Consider the following 18501-nt stretch of genomic DNA (forward strand, 5'->3'; position numbering starts at 1 on the left):
TCAAATCTATCAAAAGACCATGCAAATCAGCCAAGATCAGAGAGCTACAGAGTATCAAATACACAATCTGCTGTGTCTGATCTCTTTGCTAGAACAAGAAAACAGGGCAGGCTTTTATCCACAAACCAAACAACCATGAAGCTAGTACAGATACCATTTAAAGTGTTTAGAAGTTATTTTTATCTCAAATTCCTTTGAATACTACCATGTTGACTGAGGTTTTGCATTTCTCGTTCTCGACGATCTAATTCTGCAGCTTTTCTTTCTAGTTCTTCCTGGCGCTTAAGAAGTTCAGCTTGGGCCAAGGCATGTTCCTAAACAAAAAACAGCAACACATGAATACTCTGTCAGAAGTATAAAATATTTTAACATTTATATACAATTATGAAATAATTTACATTTATATGCTATCTGCTACTTCTCTCTCTACTATGATAGAATCCTAATTCCAACTATACTTCCAAAATATAGAGATTCATCAGAGATCATAATTTCATAAAATTTTATGAGGATATTTAACCCATTTTAGTATTTTGGTTATTAAAACCCTTAATAAAAATGTTGGACCCATAGGGATAGACAAAACCCCTTAATACAGTGGTTCTCAACCTTCCTAATGCTGCGAGACTTTAATACAGTTCCTGTGGGTCGCAACCCACAGGTTGAGAACCACTGCCTTAGTAAGAGCAGTCAGAGTTCTAAGGTAATCTAGAAAATGAAATTAAGGTGACTTCTGTGCCTAAATGAGTGAAGAACAGGAGCAATGAGAACAGCTGAGGAAAACAAACAGAAAAAAGGGCAAGTGAATTGGCCCTTATAAGTTAGGCTAAATGAGGTTACAAGGTTCCCCATGTAAAATATCTTAAATATTATATGAGAAAGGGATAAAAAAAGAATATGAAATTCTGCTTCTTTACTCCATTTGCCCTTATACACCACCAGACATCTTATTCATCTTTTTTCTCAGATTTTGCCATATTCCACCTCCGAACACTATCACTGTCTATTGCTTCGCCATTATAACTCTTTCAATAATACATACTATTCTCTCATTGTTACCATATGGTATCTTGCATCAGAAAATGAGACCAAAGGCTGGGTGCCAGTGGCTCACACCTATAATCCTAGCACTCTGGGAGGTCAACGCAGGATGGCTTGAATTCAGGAGTTTGAGACCAGCCTGACCAAGAGTGAGACCCCATTTCTACTAAAAAATTAGCCAGGAGTTGTGGCAGGCACCCATAGTCCTAGCTGAGGACGTGAGAGGCTGAGGCAGGAGGATCATCTGAACCCACGAGTTTGGGGTTGCTGTGAGCTGGGATGATGCCACAGCACTCTAGCCTGGTAAACAGAGTGAGACTCTCTCTCAAAAAATGGAGGAATGAGAGGAAAGAAAAAAAAAAAGAGTTTGCTCCAAAAGCAAATGTTACCTATATTGGAATTTCCAACATAAATTTACACAGCCAACAAGAACTAACCTTTGCAATCTGTGTATAAGCTGGATGTTCCTCTGTTGGTTTCATTATTGCTGGTTGTGTATTGGGTACATTAGGCATCTTCACACTGCCGGGTGGAGGCTAGGGAAATTAAGAAACAGACAAATTACATAACATAAGAAACACCTTCAAGTTCTTTCAAAAGGTATAATACTGATAAAATGCAAAATCCCAAGGCCTACGCCTGTTCATCCCTGCCCTCTCACTTGACCAAGTGTATGGCAAACAGTGGCTCAAGTTCTCCAACTCCATTTTCTCAAACTCACTTCTCAACTCTACAACCTGGCAGCTACTTTTATAACTGCATCAGACCGATCTAGCTCAACTTTTATGTAAAAAAGTTTTCAGTTGCCATGTTTATAAGAAAGAAAAAGGACACAAAAGAAAATTTCAAGGATCAGAACTAATAAAGCCTGAAGACATGACCAAGGTAGCAGGATTTGACCCTAACACAGCTAACAGCAGACTTGAAAAGGAAGCCAGGCATAACCAAGGATACAACTGAGTTACAGATGATTCTAAAATCCATAAGAAAAAGTCAAGGACTTAGAATTTGCTAAGCACTTTCAAAGAAAAATAAGATAGACAAACATATATTAAGACTTACTACTGGGCTATAGTTACAAGAACATGTTATAGATGCAGGAGAGAGAACTAGACCAATAAACCAAAGACTCAGAGACAAACTCACACAAATAAAGGTGGCTCTAAACAATTGTGAAAAAAAAAAACAGGGAGCAAGATGGCGGCCGAGTAACAGCTTCACTGCAACTGGGCACGGTGAGTCTGGGGACATAAGACTCCAGGCATCTCTGCCTGGTGCGATCTGCCTATAATATTCCCTTTGAGGATACAGGGAGTCAGCAAGGGACTTCTGGACCCCAAGAGGAGGACAAAAACAGTGGAAAACTGGCAAATGGTTGTGTGTGTTCAATCGACCTAATCCCACCGGCAGCCATAAGTACAAGCAGCAGTGAGACAGCAAACCGGAAAGGCCTTACCTGTGAACTGTTTCAGTGTTTTTAGACTTGGCACTCAATTGAACTGCCTTGGGGAGAGCCTGAGGAGGAGTGCGGAGAACTTTGAGCATTGTCTAGGGCCCCAAACTGAGCCGCTGAGCCAGACGGAGCTAATAGTGTTCGGCTTTGGGCCACAGGAAGCCATTGCGAGAGAACTGCCCTGGCAAGCTCCGCCCTCAGGGTCGCAGAGCAAGGATTGGGCGGGAGCTAGTAACCAAGGGACTGAGCAGCCTAAAGGCGGGGACAGAGCTGCCTTACAGCCTTTACCCTCAGGGGCAGAGTGAGACCGGTTTTGGCACACTGGAGCCTCGGGCTGTTGCCCTGGGTAGAGTGCCGTGGCGTCACAGCTCACAGCAACCTCAAACTCCTGGGTTTGGCGCGGCCCGGACCTCCATAAGAGTTGCACGGTGACACCTGACCCGTGACCCGTGCCCACCAGGCCTCCGCATGCCCTCACCAGGAACTGCGGGAGCGGCACAACCCTGTGTCCTCCCTCCTGTACCCTCCCTGCCTCCACACCGGCCGCTCATCTGGCCAGGGACTCTGGTATCCACGTGCCGTCCGGAGCCCACCCTGCCTCTGCACAGAGCCTTTCTCCTGGCCAGAGACTACTGGAACCTTGGGCTCTCTGTGCCAAAGTCACTGGGCACCAGGCACTCCCAGAACCTTGCTGAACCACCTCCTGCCCTGTTACTGGATCTGGGTGTGTAATACTCCAGAGCTGCTTCCAAAACCAGAACTCCCTGGCTGGGGCAGCCCCAGAGGAACTACACAGGGTCACTCCCTACAAAGATCCAGCAACAACAGTGATCCCGTTGGGGTCTAATCTTGAAGAGACACCTCCCCAAATCTAAGGACCACCAGGAGCAATGGTGAAAAACAATCATGAGGCGAAATCAACAGAAAAACTCTGGCAATATGAATAATCAGAGTACATCAACTCCCCCAAATATCAATGGGGCAGAAACAGCACAAGATCCCATACATGAACAAATAGCTGAGATGTCAAAAGCAGAATTCAGAATCTGGATAGCAAGTAAGATCGAATGAGAATTCCAAGCAGTAACCCAAAAGATATCTCAAGAATTCAATGAATTCAAAGACCAAATGACCAAAGATTTTGACACACTGAGACAAGATGTTGTAGCCCTCAAAGATCTGAGAAACACAGTAGAATCCCTCATTAACAGAATGGAGCAAGCAGAAGAAAGGATTTCTGACATTGAAGACAAAGTTTTCGAACGCTCCCAAACTCTCAAAGAGGAAGAGAAACGGAGGGCAAAAACAGATCACTCTCTCAGAGAGCTCTGGGATAATTTGAAAAAAAAACAATATTCGTCTTATATGGATCCCCGAAAGTGACAAAGTGGCATCACAAGGCACAGAGTCTCTTCTACATGAGATTATGAAGGAGAACTTTCCAGACATGCCAAAAGATTCTGAAATTCAGATAGCAGACAGTTTCAGAACCCCGGCACGACTCAACCCAAATAAGACATCCCCCAGACACATCATAATCAATTTCACTAAAGTTAATATGAAGGAGAAAATTCTGAAAGCAGCCAGACAAAAGAAAACCATCACCTACAAGGGCAAGAATATTACAAAAACTGCAGATCTCTCTGCTGAAACATTTCAAGCTAGAAGAGGATGGTCATCGACTTTTAATCTCCTAAAACAAAGTAACTTTCAACCCAGGATCCTGTACTCAGCTAAACTGAGTTTCATTTATGATAGAGAAATTAAATACTTCAATGACATTCACATGATGAAGAAATCTGCCATAACTGAACCAGCTCTCCAGGATATTCTCAGACCTGTCCTCCATAAAGACCAGCATGTAATCCTCCACCACAAAAGTAAACCCACCCAGAAAATTTTGATCAAATTCCAACTTCCACAGTCGCAAAAGGATTAAAAATGTCCACCGGACTCTCCAAAGGCTTATCAACACTCTCAATTAATGTGAATGGTTTAAACTGCCCTCTAAAGAGGCACAGGTTGGCTGACTGGATACAAAAATTCAAGCCAGATATCTGCTGCATACAAGAATCACATTTTACACTAAAAGATAAATATACACTCAAGGTGAAGGGATGGTCATCTATATTCCAGGCAAATGGTAAGCAGAAAAAAGCAGGCATTGCAATCCTGTTAGCAGATGCAATAGGCTTTAAACCAACCAAAATACTTAAGAATAAGGATGGACACTTCATATTTGTTAAAGGTAATACTCAATATGATGAGATCTCTATTATTAATATTTATGCACCCAACCACAACGCACCTCAATTTATAAGAGAAACTCTAACAGACATGAGCAACTCGACTTCCTCCACTTCCATAGTAGTTGGAGATTTTAACACCCCTTTAGCAGTGCTGGATAGATCTTCCAAAAAGAAGCTAAGCAAAGAAATCTTAGATTTAAACTCAACCATTCAACATCTGGATTTAACAGACATCTACATAACATTTCATCCCAACAAAACTGAATACACACATTCTTCTCATCAGCCCACGGAACACACTCCAAAATCGACCACATCCTAGGCCACAAATCTAACCTCAGCAAATTAAAAAAAGTAGAAATTATTCCTTGCATCTTCTCAGACCATCATGGAATAAAAGTTGAACTCAATAACAACAGCAACCTGCATACCCATACAAAAACATGGAAACTAAACAACCTTATGCTAAAGGATAGACGGGTTATAGACGAGATTAAGAAGGCAATCACCAAATTTTTGGAACAAAATAACAATCAAGACACAAATTATCAGAACCTCTGGGATACTGCAAAGGCAGTCCTAAGAGGGAAATTTATAGCACTGCAAACCATCCTCAAGAAAATGGAAAGAGAGGAAGTTAATAACTTAATGGGACATCTCAAGCAACTGGAGAAGGAAGAACACTCCAACCTCAAACCCAGCAGAAGAAAAAAATAACCAAAATCAGAGCAGAACTAAATGAAATTGAAAACAAAAGAATTATCCAACAGATCAATAAATCCAAAAATTGGTTTTTTGAAAATATCAATAAAATAGATAACCCTTTGGCCAACCTAACCAGGAAAAAAAGAGTAAAATCTCTAATTTCATCAATCGGAAATGGTAATGATGAAATAACAACAGACCCCTCAGAAATTCAAAAAATCCTTAATGAATACTACAAGAAACTCTACTCTCAGAAATAGGAAAATCTGAAAGAAATCGACCAGTACCTGGAAGTATGCCACACACCAAGACTTAGCCAGAATGAAGTGGAAATGTTGAACGGGCCTATATCAAGTTCTGAAATAGCATCAACTATACAAAATCTCCCTAAAAATAAAAGCCCAGGACCAGATGGCTTTAAGTCAGAATTCTACCAAACCTTTAAAGAAGAACTAGTACCTATACTACTAAACCTCTTCCAAAATATAGAAAAAGAAGGACTATTACCCAACACATTCTACAAAGCAAACATCACCTTGATCCCTAAACCAGGGAAAGACCCAACAAGAAAAGAAAATTATATACCAATATCACTAATGAATATTGATGCTAAAATACTCAGTAAGATCCTAACAAACAGAATCCACAACACATCAAAAAAATTATACACCATGACCAAGTGGGATTTATCCCAGGGTCTCAAGGCTGGTTCAATATATGTAAATCTATAAATGTAATTCAACACATAAACTAAAAAATAAGGACCGTATGATTCTTTCCATTGACGCAGAAAAAGCTTTTAATAATATCCAGCATCCCTTCATGATCAGAACACTTAAGAAAATTGGTATAGAAGGGACATTTCCTAAATTAATACAGGCCATGTACAGCAAACCCACAGCCAGTATCATATTGAATGGAGTTAATTTGAAATAATTTCCACTTAGATCAGGAACCAGGCAAGGTTGCCCATTGTCTCCATTACTCTTTAACATTGTAATGGAAGTTTTAGCCGTTGCAATTAGGGAAGAAAAGGCAATCAAGGGTATCCACATAGGGTCAGAAGAGATCAAACTTTCACTCTTCCCAGATGATATGATCGTATATCTGGAAAACACTAGGGATTCTACTACAAAACTTCTAGAAGTGATCAAGGAATACAGCAATATCTCAGGCTACAAAATCAACACCCACAAATCTGTAGCCTTTATATATACCAACAATAACCAAGCTGAAAAAACAGTCAAAGACTCTATTCCTTTCACAGTACTGCCAAAGAAGATGAAATATTTGGGAGTGTATCTAACAAAGGATGTGAAAGATCTCTACAAGGAGAACTATAAAACTTTAAGAAAAGAAATAGCCAAAGATGTTAACAGATGGAAAAACATACCATGCTCATGGCTGGGAAGAATCAACATTGTTAAAATGTCCTTACTACCCAAAGCAATATATAATTTTAATGCAGGGGCGGCGCCTGTGGCTCAGTTGGTTAGGCGCTGGCCCCATTGACTGAGGGTGGCGGGTTCAAACCCGGCCCCAGCTGAACTGCAACCAAAAAAATAAATAGTCGGGCATTGTGGTGGGAGCCTGTAGTCCCAGCTACTCGGGAGGCTGAGGCAAGAGAATTGCTTATGCCGAGAAGTTGGAGGTTGCTGTGAGCTGTATGATGCCATGGCACTCTACTGAGGGCCATAAAGTGAGACTCTGTCTCAGAAAAAAAAAAAAGAAATGTTATAATTTTAATGCAATTCCTATTAAAGTTCCATTGTCATATTTTAAAGATCTTGAAAAATAATACTTTGTTTTATATGGAATCAGGAAAAAACCTCGAATAGCCAAAACATTACTCAGCAATAAAAACAAAGCAGGAGGAATCACGCTACCAGACCTGAGACTGTACTATAAATCCATAGTGATCAAAACAGCATGGTACTGGCACAAAAGCAGAGAAGTAGATGTCTGGAACAGAATAGAGAACCAAGAGATGAACCCAGATACTTACGATTATTTGATCTTTCACAAGCCAATTAAAAACATTCAGTGGGGAAAAGATTCCCTATTTAACAAATGGTGCTGGATAAACTGGCTAGCAACCTGTAGAAGATTGAAACTGGACCCACACCTTTCACCATTAACTAAGACAGACTCTCACTGGATAAAAGATTTAAACTTAAGACATGAAACTATAAAAATACTTGAAGAAAGTGCAGGAAAAAGTCTTGAAGGAATTGGCCTGGGTGAATATTTTATGAGGAGGACTCCCCAGGCAATTGAAGCAGTATCAAAAATACATTACTGGGACCTGATCAAATTAAAAAGCTTCTGCACAGCCAAGGACATAGTAAGTAAAGCAAGCAGACAGCCCTCAGAATGGGAGAAAATATTTGCAGGTTATACTTCCGATAAAGGTCTAATAACCAGAATCCACAGAGAACTCAAACATATTAGAGCAGGAAAAGAACACATGATGCCATCTCAGGGTGGGCAAGGGACTTGAAGAGAAACTTCTCTAAAGAAGACAGACGCACAATCTACAAACACATGAAAAAAAAGCTCATCATCCTTAATCATCAGAGAAATGCAAATCAAAACTACTTTGAGATATCACCTAACCCCAGTAAGAGTAGCCCACATAACAGAATCCCAAAACCAGAGATGCTGGCGTGGATGTGGAGAAAAGGGCACACTTCTACACTGCTGGTGGGAATGCACACTAATACGTTCCTTCTGGAAGGATGTTTGGAGAATAATTAGAGACCTAAAAATAGACCTGCCATTCAATCCTATAATTCCTTTACTAGGTTTATACCCAGAAGACCAAAACTCACAACATAACAAAGACATCTGTACCAGAATGTTTACTGCAGCCCAATTCACAATTGCTAAGTCATGGAAGAAGCCCAAGTGTCCATTGACCCCCAAATGGACTAGCAAATTGTGGTACATGTATACCATGGAATATTATGCAGCCTTAAAGAAAGATGGAGACTTTACCTCTTTCATGTTTACATGGATGAAGCTGAAACATATTCTTCTTAGCAAAGCACCTCAGGAATGGAAGAAAAAGTATCCAATGTACTCAGCTCTACTATGAAGCTAAATTATAGCTTTCACATGAAGGCTATAACCCAACTATAGCACAAGACTATGGGGAAAGGGCCAAGGAAGGGGAAGGGAGGGGCGAGGTTTTGGTGGAGGGAGGGTAATGGAGTAGGGCCACATCTACGGTGCATCTTACAATGGTACAGGCGAAACTTAGTAAATGCAGAATACAAATGCCTACATACAATAACTAAGAAAATGCCATGAAGGCTACGTTGAATAGTTTGATGAGAATATATTTCAGATTGTATATGAAACCCACACATTGTACCCCTTGATTGCACTAATGTACACAGCTATGATTTAACAATAAAAATAAATTAATTAAAAAAAATAAAAATTAAATTAAAAAAGAAAGGCAAAAAAAAATAGCCAGGCATTGTGGCAGGGGTCTGTAGTCCAGTTACTTGGGAGGCTCAGGCAAGAGAGCTGCTTAAGCCCAAGAGTTTGAGGTTGGTATGAGCTGTGATGCCATAGCACTCTACTGAAAGCAACATGGTGGAACTCTGTCTCAAAAAAAAAGAAAAATATGATGAAAATATATCAAAGTGTTATTAGTGTTCATTTCTAGAAAATGAGATTAAGAACATTTTCTTGTATTTTTTATCTCCATTATCATCTTTCGTTATCAAAAGAATCATAAACTCTCTGTTCCAACTGCCTGTTCCCACAACCCAATTAACAGGCAGAAAAACTGAAGCTAATCAGTCCTAACTGTCCTCCAATTAAAAAAGCATGGTCCTGGGTGGTGCCTGTGGCTCAGTCAGTAGGGTGCTGGCCCCATATGCTGAGGGTGGTGAGTTCAAATCCAACTCCGGCCAAACTGCAACAATAAAAAAAAAAAAGCATGGTCCTTAAGTCCCACACCCAGGCTGAACTGCAACGGCGAAATTATAGCTCATTGCAGCCTTGAACTCCTAGGCTCTAATGATCTTCCTGCCTCAAGGCTCCCCAAGTAGTTAGGACTACAAATGTGTGCTACCACTACCACACCCAACCAATTTTTCTTATTTATATTTGGAAACAAGGTTTCACTACATTGCCCAGGCTAATCTCAAACTCCTGACCTCAACTGATCCTCCCACCACAGCCTCCTGGAATTACAAGCTTGACCCACTACACTGATCAAGTCACACCGTATCGATTTAATAAGCAGCAACAACAAAACAATGACCAAATTAAATGTGTGGCAAAGTTAAGCTGGCAGTCCACTTCAAAAGCATGCTGAAGAAATCGCCCAAGAATTTACCCATTTGAAACCTCACTATAAAGGCTTTATCACCTTAAATACCAAGTGAAGTGCCAAGTACAAAAAATTAGTACTGAAGGAAGAAAGTAGGGCCAGAGCTAGTAATTTGATATATTTAAGGTCATAATTGCTTGTGGTATACCAATAATGAAAAATGCTGGAGAAGCACCAATCTCTAATACAGTGGTTCTAAACCTTCCTAATGCTGCAACCCTGTAGTACAGTTTCTATGGGTCACGACCCACAGGTTGAGAACTGCTGCTCTAATAGCAATAATATCATAGCTATTATCTTAGTAACTTCCTCACATTCATAGATGTTAACTTATTTTCTTTCCAAGTATGAGACCCACTATTTTTTTCAGCCACAACATACTGGATCAGCCACCTCAACCCAAGTATAGCTCTAGAGGAAGACTTTATCATAATTATTAAAGACCTACTTTAATAAGAGTTTCTAGTTCTTTTCTAATTTTTTACTACTACATAAATAAGTAAAAATATTTTATTCATAATTTATATGAACAAACCACTTAAGACTTTGATTTCTGGTAACACAGCAGACCACAAGTCTATAGCAACTCCCCAAATATATAATACCTAAAAATGCCAGATCAAATATTAAATAATATTGTAAATACATGGCTAAACTGACAAGAAATCTTGGGAACCCATAAAGTATGAAAAACTATAAATTCAAAGAACACCTTGATGCCACACATCATTAGTGATCTGTCTCCACAAATGAGACAAAGCTTAGTGCAAAGTCAAAGTTCCATCTGAGATCTCTGTGTGAAGCTGAAGTCCCTAGCAGATAACATTTTCAGCAGATGAGTGAGGGAAAAAAGCTGCTTCACAGAAAAACAGGTGGGAATAACTGTGTGCCTTGCCCTTGACTCTGGAACTAGGCAAAAAAAGAAACTCTTCACTGAGAATTCCATTACAGGAATCTCGGGCTGGTAGTAACTTCAGGCACCTGGCAAAAGTAGAGGACTACCCTTTAAAACCAGACTTCAAAGAATCACCACACATAAGCTTCCAAGTAACTTTGGCTCATAATTTAAACATACAAGAAAGCCTCTGGGAAGCCAAGGCGGGTAGATTGCCTGAGCTCAGAAGTTCAAAACCAGCCTGAGCAAGAGCGAGACCCTTTCTCTAAACACAGCCAGACACTGTGGCAGGCACCTGTAGTCCCAGTTACTTGGGAGGCTGAGGCAAGAAGATCACTTGAGCCCAAAAGTGTGAGGTTGCTGTGGGCTATGATGCCATAGCACTCTACTGAGGGCAACAAAGTGAAACTCTGTCTCAAGAAAAAAAAAAAAGAGTTGTGGGTTATAACATCTAATATGCACGTATGGCCTTCAGGTGCTGTTTATAGTCTGACTTACTGTTTTATGTTTAATTTTGAGCTATGACGTCACAGCACTCCACTAAGAGCATCAAAGTGAGACTGTCTCAGAAAAAAATATACACACAGGGCGGTGCCTGTAGCTCAAAGGAGTAGGGTACTGGCTCCATATACCAGAGGTGGCAGGTTCAAACTCAGCCAGGACAAAAACTGCAAAAAAAAAAATACACATACAAACACACACACATACACACACACACCCCACCAGGAGCAAGGGCCCACAGACATAACAAAGTACAGAATAAGACCTGAATATATTAGAATTATAAGATCCAAAACAGGTATGTTTAATAAATGAGAGTGGTAAGAATATGACTAAGCAACAAGAGACTATCAAATCTGACCAAACAACTTCTTAAAACAATACCAAAGGAACTTTTAGAAATGAAAGCTACAATAATGAAAACAAATTATTAGACAAGTTAAATAGCAGTCAACACAAAGATGAAGAAATAATTACAGATATAGGAGTGGGCCTAAAAACTATAGTTTTCTGTGTAGCAAAGCCCACAGAGACCAAAAAGTTGAAAATATGAAAAATTATGAAACATGATTTTAGAGTGAGGTGTCTCATACAACTAAGAGGTCCAGAGGGAGAGAACAAAGGATGAGGGCATCAATCAAACAGAACATGACGTTTTTTAAATTAACCCGTAGATACAGCCCAGTGAGACAGCAAACCCTAGAACAGGAAGGAAAAACAACACGATTCCAACATAAAGAAGAGCTGGCTTTTAGTAACAGTGGAGAGCAAGTAGAGTGTGCTTAGCTACTGGAAGAAAATAACGGTCAATGCAGAATTCTAAATCCAGTCAGATTAACTTTTGAGAATCGAGGTGAAATAATGATACGTACTAAAAAAAATTACTACCAACAGACTCTCCCTAAAGGAGGGAAGGAAAATTTGAGATGCAAAAAGGAACACCTCTCTGCCTCAATGGACGCTTCCTAGTACACTAAACTACGAAGTACATGGTACATTGTGCTTCATCTTCATTTTACATTGATAAAAACTCCAAAGAAGGAAAGCCAAGCTATCCACAGGGAAAAAGAAAACATTCCAGTGCAACCAAATGTACTAAAATAAGCTAAGCTCTCGTCCTCCTGACAACTTGGAACTGTGTCTACCACTACTTTGGCTGTACTTGGGGAAAAACTGGAAGTACGGAGAAAAGCAGAGGGTGCAAGATGGAGACAAAGAACAAAAATGAAACAGGCCACGAAGAGAATAAAGAGAGCCGACTCCAGAGGCAGAATCAAAAACAAAGTCTGGCTGAGCAAGGCTATATATACATCCTTCTCCTGAGACAGAAGAAATTTCACAAAATAGCACTAGATTCTATTTTTAAATATCTCTTTAAAAATTGAGGGGTTATAGTTCTTTTCATATTTTAACATAAACTACCATACTACATTTGCCTGCTCTGTGTTGTTTTAGAGAACTAAGCTAGGACAAATCAATAAAAATTTCAGAAATATTTTGGCTCAAAGGAATTAAGAACATTATAACAATCAGTGGACAAAGTGATCAATCATATAGTGAGTTCTCTACCAAGAAAATTCCAAGAGTGGCTCATTGTTAAATAAATGACCACGCGAGGTCTCCTCAAGGTCTAGGAGGTTCATGAGTTGTCTTTGCCGCGCATAAACAACTTTATGTTCTCCTTCCAGGTTTTCTTGCATATTCTAAACAGCTATTCCAGAAAATTTCTCTTATTTTTCCCAGTCCTTTCTCTTCCATCTGTGAGCCAAAAAAAGATACTAAGCATAGTCTAAACTCAAAAGAAATGTTTCTTAATATTATGCATTCATGGAGCTCCTGCATCAGAAATCCTAGGTGCTTACTTAAAAAGCGTCTGGGCCTCACTATCACCTCAAAACCTCAGGGGTTAGGAAAATGAATTTGCATATTTAACAAGCTATACTATTTTTAACAAGTTCCCAAGGATGATTCTTAGACACCTTAAAATTTGAGAACTCCCCTTGAAGACAAAAAAGTTTACGGCTTCCCTAAACTACATTTACATTCTTTGTTTCATGAAACAAAGAGGACCCTAAACCTTTTCACAACTTTTACTTTTAACAGCCTCTGAGTCAGAACGGAAGAACTGACGTGGCTATGCCTACTTAGCACAGATTCCCTTGCTATCTAAGGGTGGTGAGAGTAATACACACTAATCTCAGAATGAGGACAAATAATTTTATTAGAATAGATAACCATTTAAAAATAGTCTTTAAAATAATTAAAATAATTGTCTGGGGAGGAGGTATATAATAGGAGGAAAACAATATACACCAAGATAAGTGTTTCCAAATACTTAAAGGCACATAAAAACACAAGCATGACCATACACATTCATTCATACACCCAAACACTCACTAACCAACTACAGGGTGCATACGCACATACAGGAACTATACATTAACAAAGAAAACAAACCAATATACCGACCTCATAAAGCTTACCTCCTAACAACATATAATAAGTACATTCTTCAGTATCTTAAAATGCAATAAATTTTATAGAAAAAAGATAACAGGGAGGTGCCTGTGGCTCAGTGAGTAGGGCATGGACCCCATATACTGAGGGTGGCGAGTTCGAACCCGACCCTGGCCAAACTGCAACAAAAAAATAGCCGGGTGTTGTGGCGGGCACCCGTAGTCCCAGCTACTCAGGAGGCTGAGGCAAGAGAATCACCTAAGCCCAAGAACTGGAGGTTGCTGTGAGCTGTGATGTCACAGCACTCTACTGAGGGCGATAAAGTGAAACTCTCTCTACGAAAAAAAAGAAAAGAAAAGAAAAATGACAACAAAAACCAAGGTAAAGAGGTCAATGAATACAGGGTTTGTGGGGATAATTTTATAAGGTGGTTAGGGAAGCCAGTGTTTGAGCAAAGGCTTTAAGGAGATGAAAAAGTAAGCTTGTAACTACCTCAGGGAAGACCACTTTAAGCAGAAATTACATCCAGTGCAAAATAGGATAATGGCAAACATATATACAAGAAGACCAGTGTGCTGGCCAGGAATACCCAAGGGAGAGAATGTGGAGAGATGAAGCACAGAGATGTTAGGGATCAGATTACAGCCTACTTTAAAGGCTCCTCATTTCTTCACTCTGGAAAAAAAAATTTAAGTTGGTGAAGGGGACTTTCAGTTTCTGACTCCATGTATGAAGAGTTTGGAATTTGCCACTCCATCCTAACAAATAAAAAAGATAAACAAACTAAAAACTCAACAAGACTCTGTGGCTGTAGCTCAAGCAGTTAAAGCGCCAGCTACACACACCAGAATCCAGCCTGGGCCTGCCACACAGCAATGACAACTACAACCAAAAAATAGCCTGGTGTTGTGGTAGGTGCCTGTAGTCCCAGCTACTTGGGAGGCTGAGGCAAGAGAATCGCTCAAGCCCAGGAGTTGGAGGTGCTGTGAGCTACGATGCCACAGCACTCTACCCAGGGCGACAGTTTGAGGCTCTGTCTAAAACAAAAAAAAAGACATGAGAGCACAGGGCAAAGTGAAGAAAACAGGGAAGTAGAAGGAGTAAAAGCTCTGCAGCAGAAACCTCTGCAAGAATCAGCGCCAGTGTAGGTAGGAAAAACTGAACTGTAACTGATGAACACAGCCTCCTGTAGGAGTTGGAGTCTGCAGAGGAACTGTCACATGGGGACTACCACACTTGGGTTTTATCTCTACAAACTCAACCTGGTTCTCCTCAACCAGGGAAAAATCCCCTCCTGCCTTTGGATTACCCTCAGGAGAAAGTATTTAACCAGTGCCTAACCTATTGGGGTTTTATCAGAGCCCAAATGATACAGGAGAGAAGAAATACCCATCTCCAGCCTACTCCAACCATCCTGTCCCACCTACGAGAGGCGGGAAAAACTTAGAAACATTTGTGGAGTGCACAGTTCAGAGGCATTAACTTACTAAAAAACTAAGACTTAATTCTAGGACTACTGAATGCTTCCCAACACCTTACTACGACATAACTAAAGGCCTGTTTTCACAGCAATTCCTTTTACCTAGGTATACTATGTCCAGCTATGAAGAAAAAAAATTATAAGTAATATTAATAATAAAAAACGAGACAATTTGAAGAAACATTAAAACCAAACGAGGCAAGGATATTGGTATTTTCAGTTTCAGAAATTACAAATCTCGGAGGGAGACAAGATGGCTGACTGAACCCAGCTTTCAACAGAGGCTCCCGTCCAGAAGGAGAGTTAAGGGACAGGAATTTAGTTAAGTATCCTGGTGGACTTGAGCCTCACCAAGAGAGAAGGTTGAAGAACGCACATCAACAACGCTGAGGCAAGCTGTGATCACAAGGATGCAAACAAAAGGTACAAAATCTACCACCAAGTGGACGGGAGTCCCCCTCCCCCATGGGACCGGCTCAAAAGCCCCACAATTAAACAAGCGGGCAGAAATTAAAGGCCTTCCCACTACACTCCACGGGAGAGACCTTCTAAAAACTGGACCTACCTCCCCTACTGGGGTGCCGTGGCGTTCTCCTGCAGGGCATAAAACTGAATGAAACTTTAAAAAAATCCTTTGCTGGCAACCCTGAATCCCCAACACTTCCCTCCCGCCCACTGAGGTCTGGAGGCCTGTCCCCCAGGAGTTCGGATCCTTGAGTGATTTCTCAAGGGGAGTGGACAGTCCCCGAGTTGCGACTGGTCAGCATTGACTCTGAGGCACGCGAGTGAGGAGAGGGCACCGGGCTGACGGGGAGTCACGCCTCGGCGGCACTTCCCTGTGGTGCGGTGCAGCAGCCCTCCCTGTGCATCAATACAGCCAGACATAAAACTGAATGAAACTCTAGCTTCCCCCCCACTCTCACTCGGGGTCTGGGGACCTGTCCCCCACGAGTTCGGATCCTTGGGTGATTTCTCGAGGGGAGCGCACAGTGCCCGAGCCGCAACTGGTCAGCGCTGACTCTGAGACACGCGGGCAAGGAGAAAGCAGTCTACTGAGGGGGAGTCACGCCTCGGCGGCACTTCCCTGCGGATTAGGTGCTACAGCCCTCCCTGGGCAACATTATGGGCCGGGCACAAAACTGAATAAAACTCTAGCTTCCCCGCTGAGAGCTGAGAGCCCCTACTCTCACTCGGGGTCTGGAGGCCTATCCCCCAGGAGTTCGGCTCCTTGGGTGATTTCTCGAGGGGAGTGCACAGTGCCCGAGCTGCGTCAGGTCAGCACTGACTCTGAGACACGTGAGCAAGGACAGGGCACTCTGCTGAGGGGAAATCAAGCCTTGGCGGCACTTCCCTGTAGTGCGGTGCAACAGCCCTCCCCGGGCGGGCGTAAAACTGAATGAAACTCTAGCTTCCCCCTCACTCCCAATCGGGGTCTGGGGGCCTATCCCCCAAGAGTTCGGATTCTTGGGGGATCTCTTGAGGGGTGTGGACCCAGCATAAACTGCGGCCGCTCAGTGCTGACTCTGGGGCGCGAGACAGAGGAGAAAAGGGTCGGCTGAGTGCCCACACCAGAGCAACAGTTCCCTGGAGGTAGATCAACAGCCGTTTTTTCTTTAACGGAAGAACGCTCACTTCTGGATATTCTGAGGCCACACCCCCTGTCTCCCTGGGCAACCAGAGGAGGCCACCGGTGAGCGGGTGATTTCCTGACACTGCTCACAAACCCGGGAAGCTTCCAGGGCGGGCCGACCCAGAGAGGTGATCAGACGCAAACCTCCAGTAGCAAAGAGGACACAAACCTCCAGCAGCAAAGATGTTTGAACTCAGAACGGCCCATCTTCTGTAGGCGATTTCGGCAGGAACAGAGACAGAACCCCGCAAAGTTGTCTGTTCTGTTCTGTTCTGTTAGCAGCATCCATCAGGGACGGGGCTAAGCCTGAGTGAACACCTCCTTCCCATCACCTGCATCAAACACTCAAAGATGTCAGGCCCCATCTCTTCCTGCTAGATAGCGGCAGTCTGCGGGGGCCTGGCAGACTTCCTTGCGATTCAGGCAGGTGCAAACCCCTGGAGTGTCTGTTCACTGCAGGCAACTGGGTTAGCCATCTGCAGAGATACCAGTGACTGGGTCCGACGGAGGGGCAAAGTGGGGAAGGAGACGTCAACCTTCTCAGACTGCTCTGTTTGCTGGGTGGCTCCTCCTGACTCCACGCTGCACTGCGGTGAGCCGTGTCAGAGGAGTCACCAGGCACCTGTGATCCAATTCCCAGAGACCTCTTGAACTCTCCCACCCGAGACAGGTGCCGATTGAGACAGTTGATCTGGACCTTTTGAACTGGGCTAATAGACTGAGGACTTCTCAGGCGGTGCCCTGGGTGTGCGGTTGTAGGAAGGTTTGATTCTCCTTTTCCAACTGGGGCCAGAGGTGGGCAGGCGGGGTGACTTAATTGCTGATTTTTCCACACAGCTGAGACTTCAAGCCAGAGTAGAAGTTGCAATAGGATCGAACAGAAACCAGCTGAAAACAAGACAGAACCACTTTGCTCCACCACACCAGACAGGGCCCCAGTTTCTCAGGCCACAACACTGTACGGCCCCTCGATAAAGCCCCAGGGGAAAAACCAAAGGAAGTAAAATAACCATGGGGCGGAATCAGGGGAAAAACTCTGGTAACATGAATAACCAGAATAGATCAACCCCCCCAAGAAAAGATACGGCAGATGTGATTGAAGATCCCATTCATAAACAACTGGCTGAGATGTCAGAAATCGAATTCAGAATTTGCAGACAAGATTAATAAAATGGAATTAGGAATTCGAGGAGAAAGTCAAAAGTTGTCTCAAGAATTTAACGAATTTAAAGACAAAACCACCAAAGACTTAGACACACTGAAGCAAGAATTTACAGCCCTCAAAGATATGAAAAATACAGTAGAATCCCTCAGCAACAGAATGGAGCAAGCAGAAGAAAGGATTTCTGACATTGAAGATAAAGTCTTCGAACGCTCCCAATCTCTCAAAGAGGAAGAGAAATGGAGAGCAAAAACTGATCACTCACTCAGAGAGCTCTCAGATAATTTGAAAAAAAGCAATATAAGAATTATAGGGATTTCTGAGAACGATGAAGTGGCCTCCAAGGGCACAGAGGCCCTTCTGCATGAAATTATGAAAGAAAATTTTCCAGACATGCCTAGAGAATCTGAAATTCAGATAGCAGACAGCTTCAGAACCCCAGCACGATTCAACCCCAATAAGTCATCCCCCAGACATATCATAATTAGCTTCACTAAAGTTAACATGAAAGAGAAGATTCTCAAAGCAGTCCGGCGAAAGAAAACTATTACGTACAAAGGTAAGACTATTAGAATAACTG

General features: G+C 42.1%; 1 protein-coding gene across 1 annotated transcript in view; it reads right to left on the minus strand.

Annotated features, from left to right (window-relative positions):
- Window positions 1-18501, minus strand: part of SCAMP1 (secretory carrier membrane protein 1) — a 124367-nt gene that overhangs the window by 46376 nt on the left and 59490 nt on the right. Inside the window, exons 3-4 of the mRNA XM_053587936.1 lie at window positions 1479-1577; window positions 206-314 (exon numbers count right to left, since the gene is read on the minus strand). Coding sequence (XP_053443911.1) covers window positions 206-314; window positions 1479-1577 — 208 coding nt within the window. The remainder of the gene's footprint in view (window positions 1-205; window positions 315-1478; window positions 1578-18501) is intronic.

This window comes from Nycticebus coucang, chromosome 1, assembly GCF_027406575.1.
Source record: "Nycticebus coucang isolate mNycCou1 chromosome 1, mNycCou1.pri, whole genome shotgun sequence".
Lineage (NCBI taxonomy): Eukaryota > Metazoa > Chordata > Mammalia > Primates > Lorisidae > Nycticebus > Nycticebus coucang.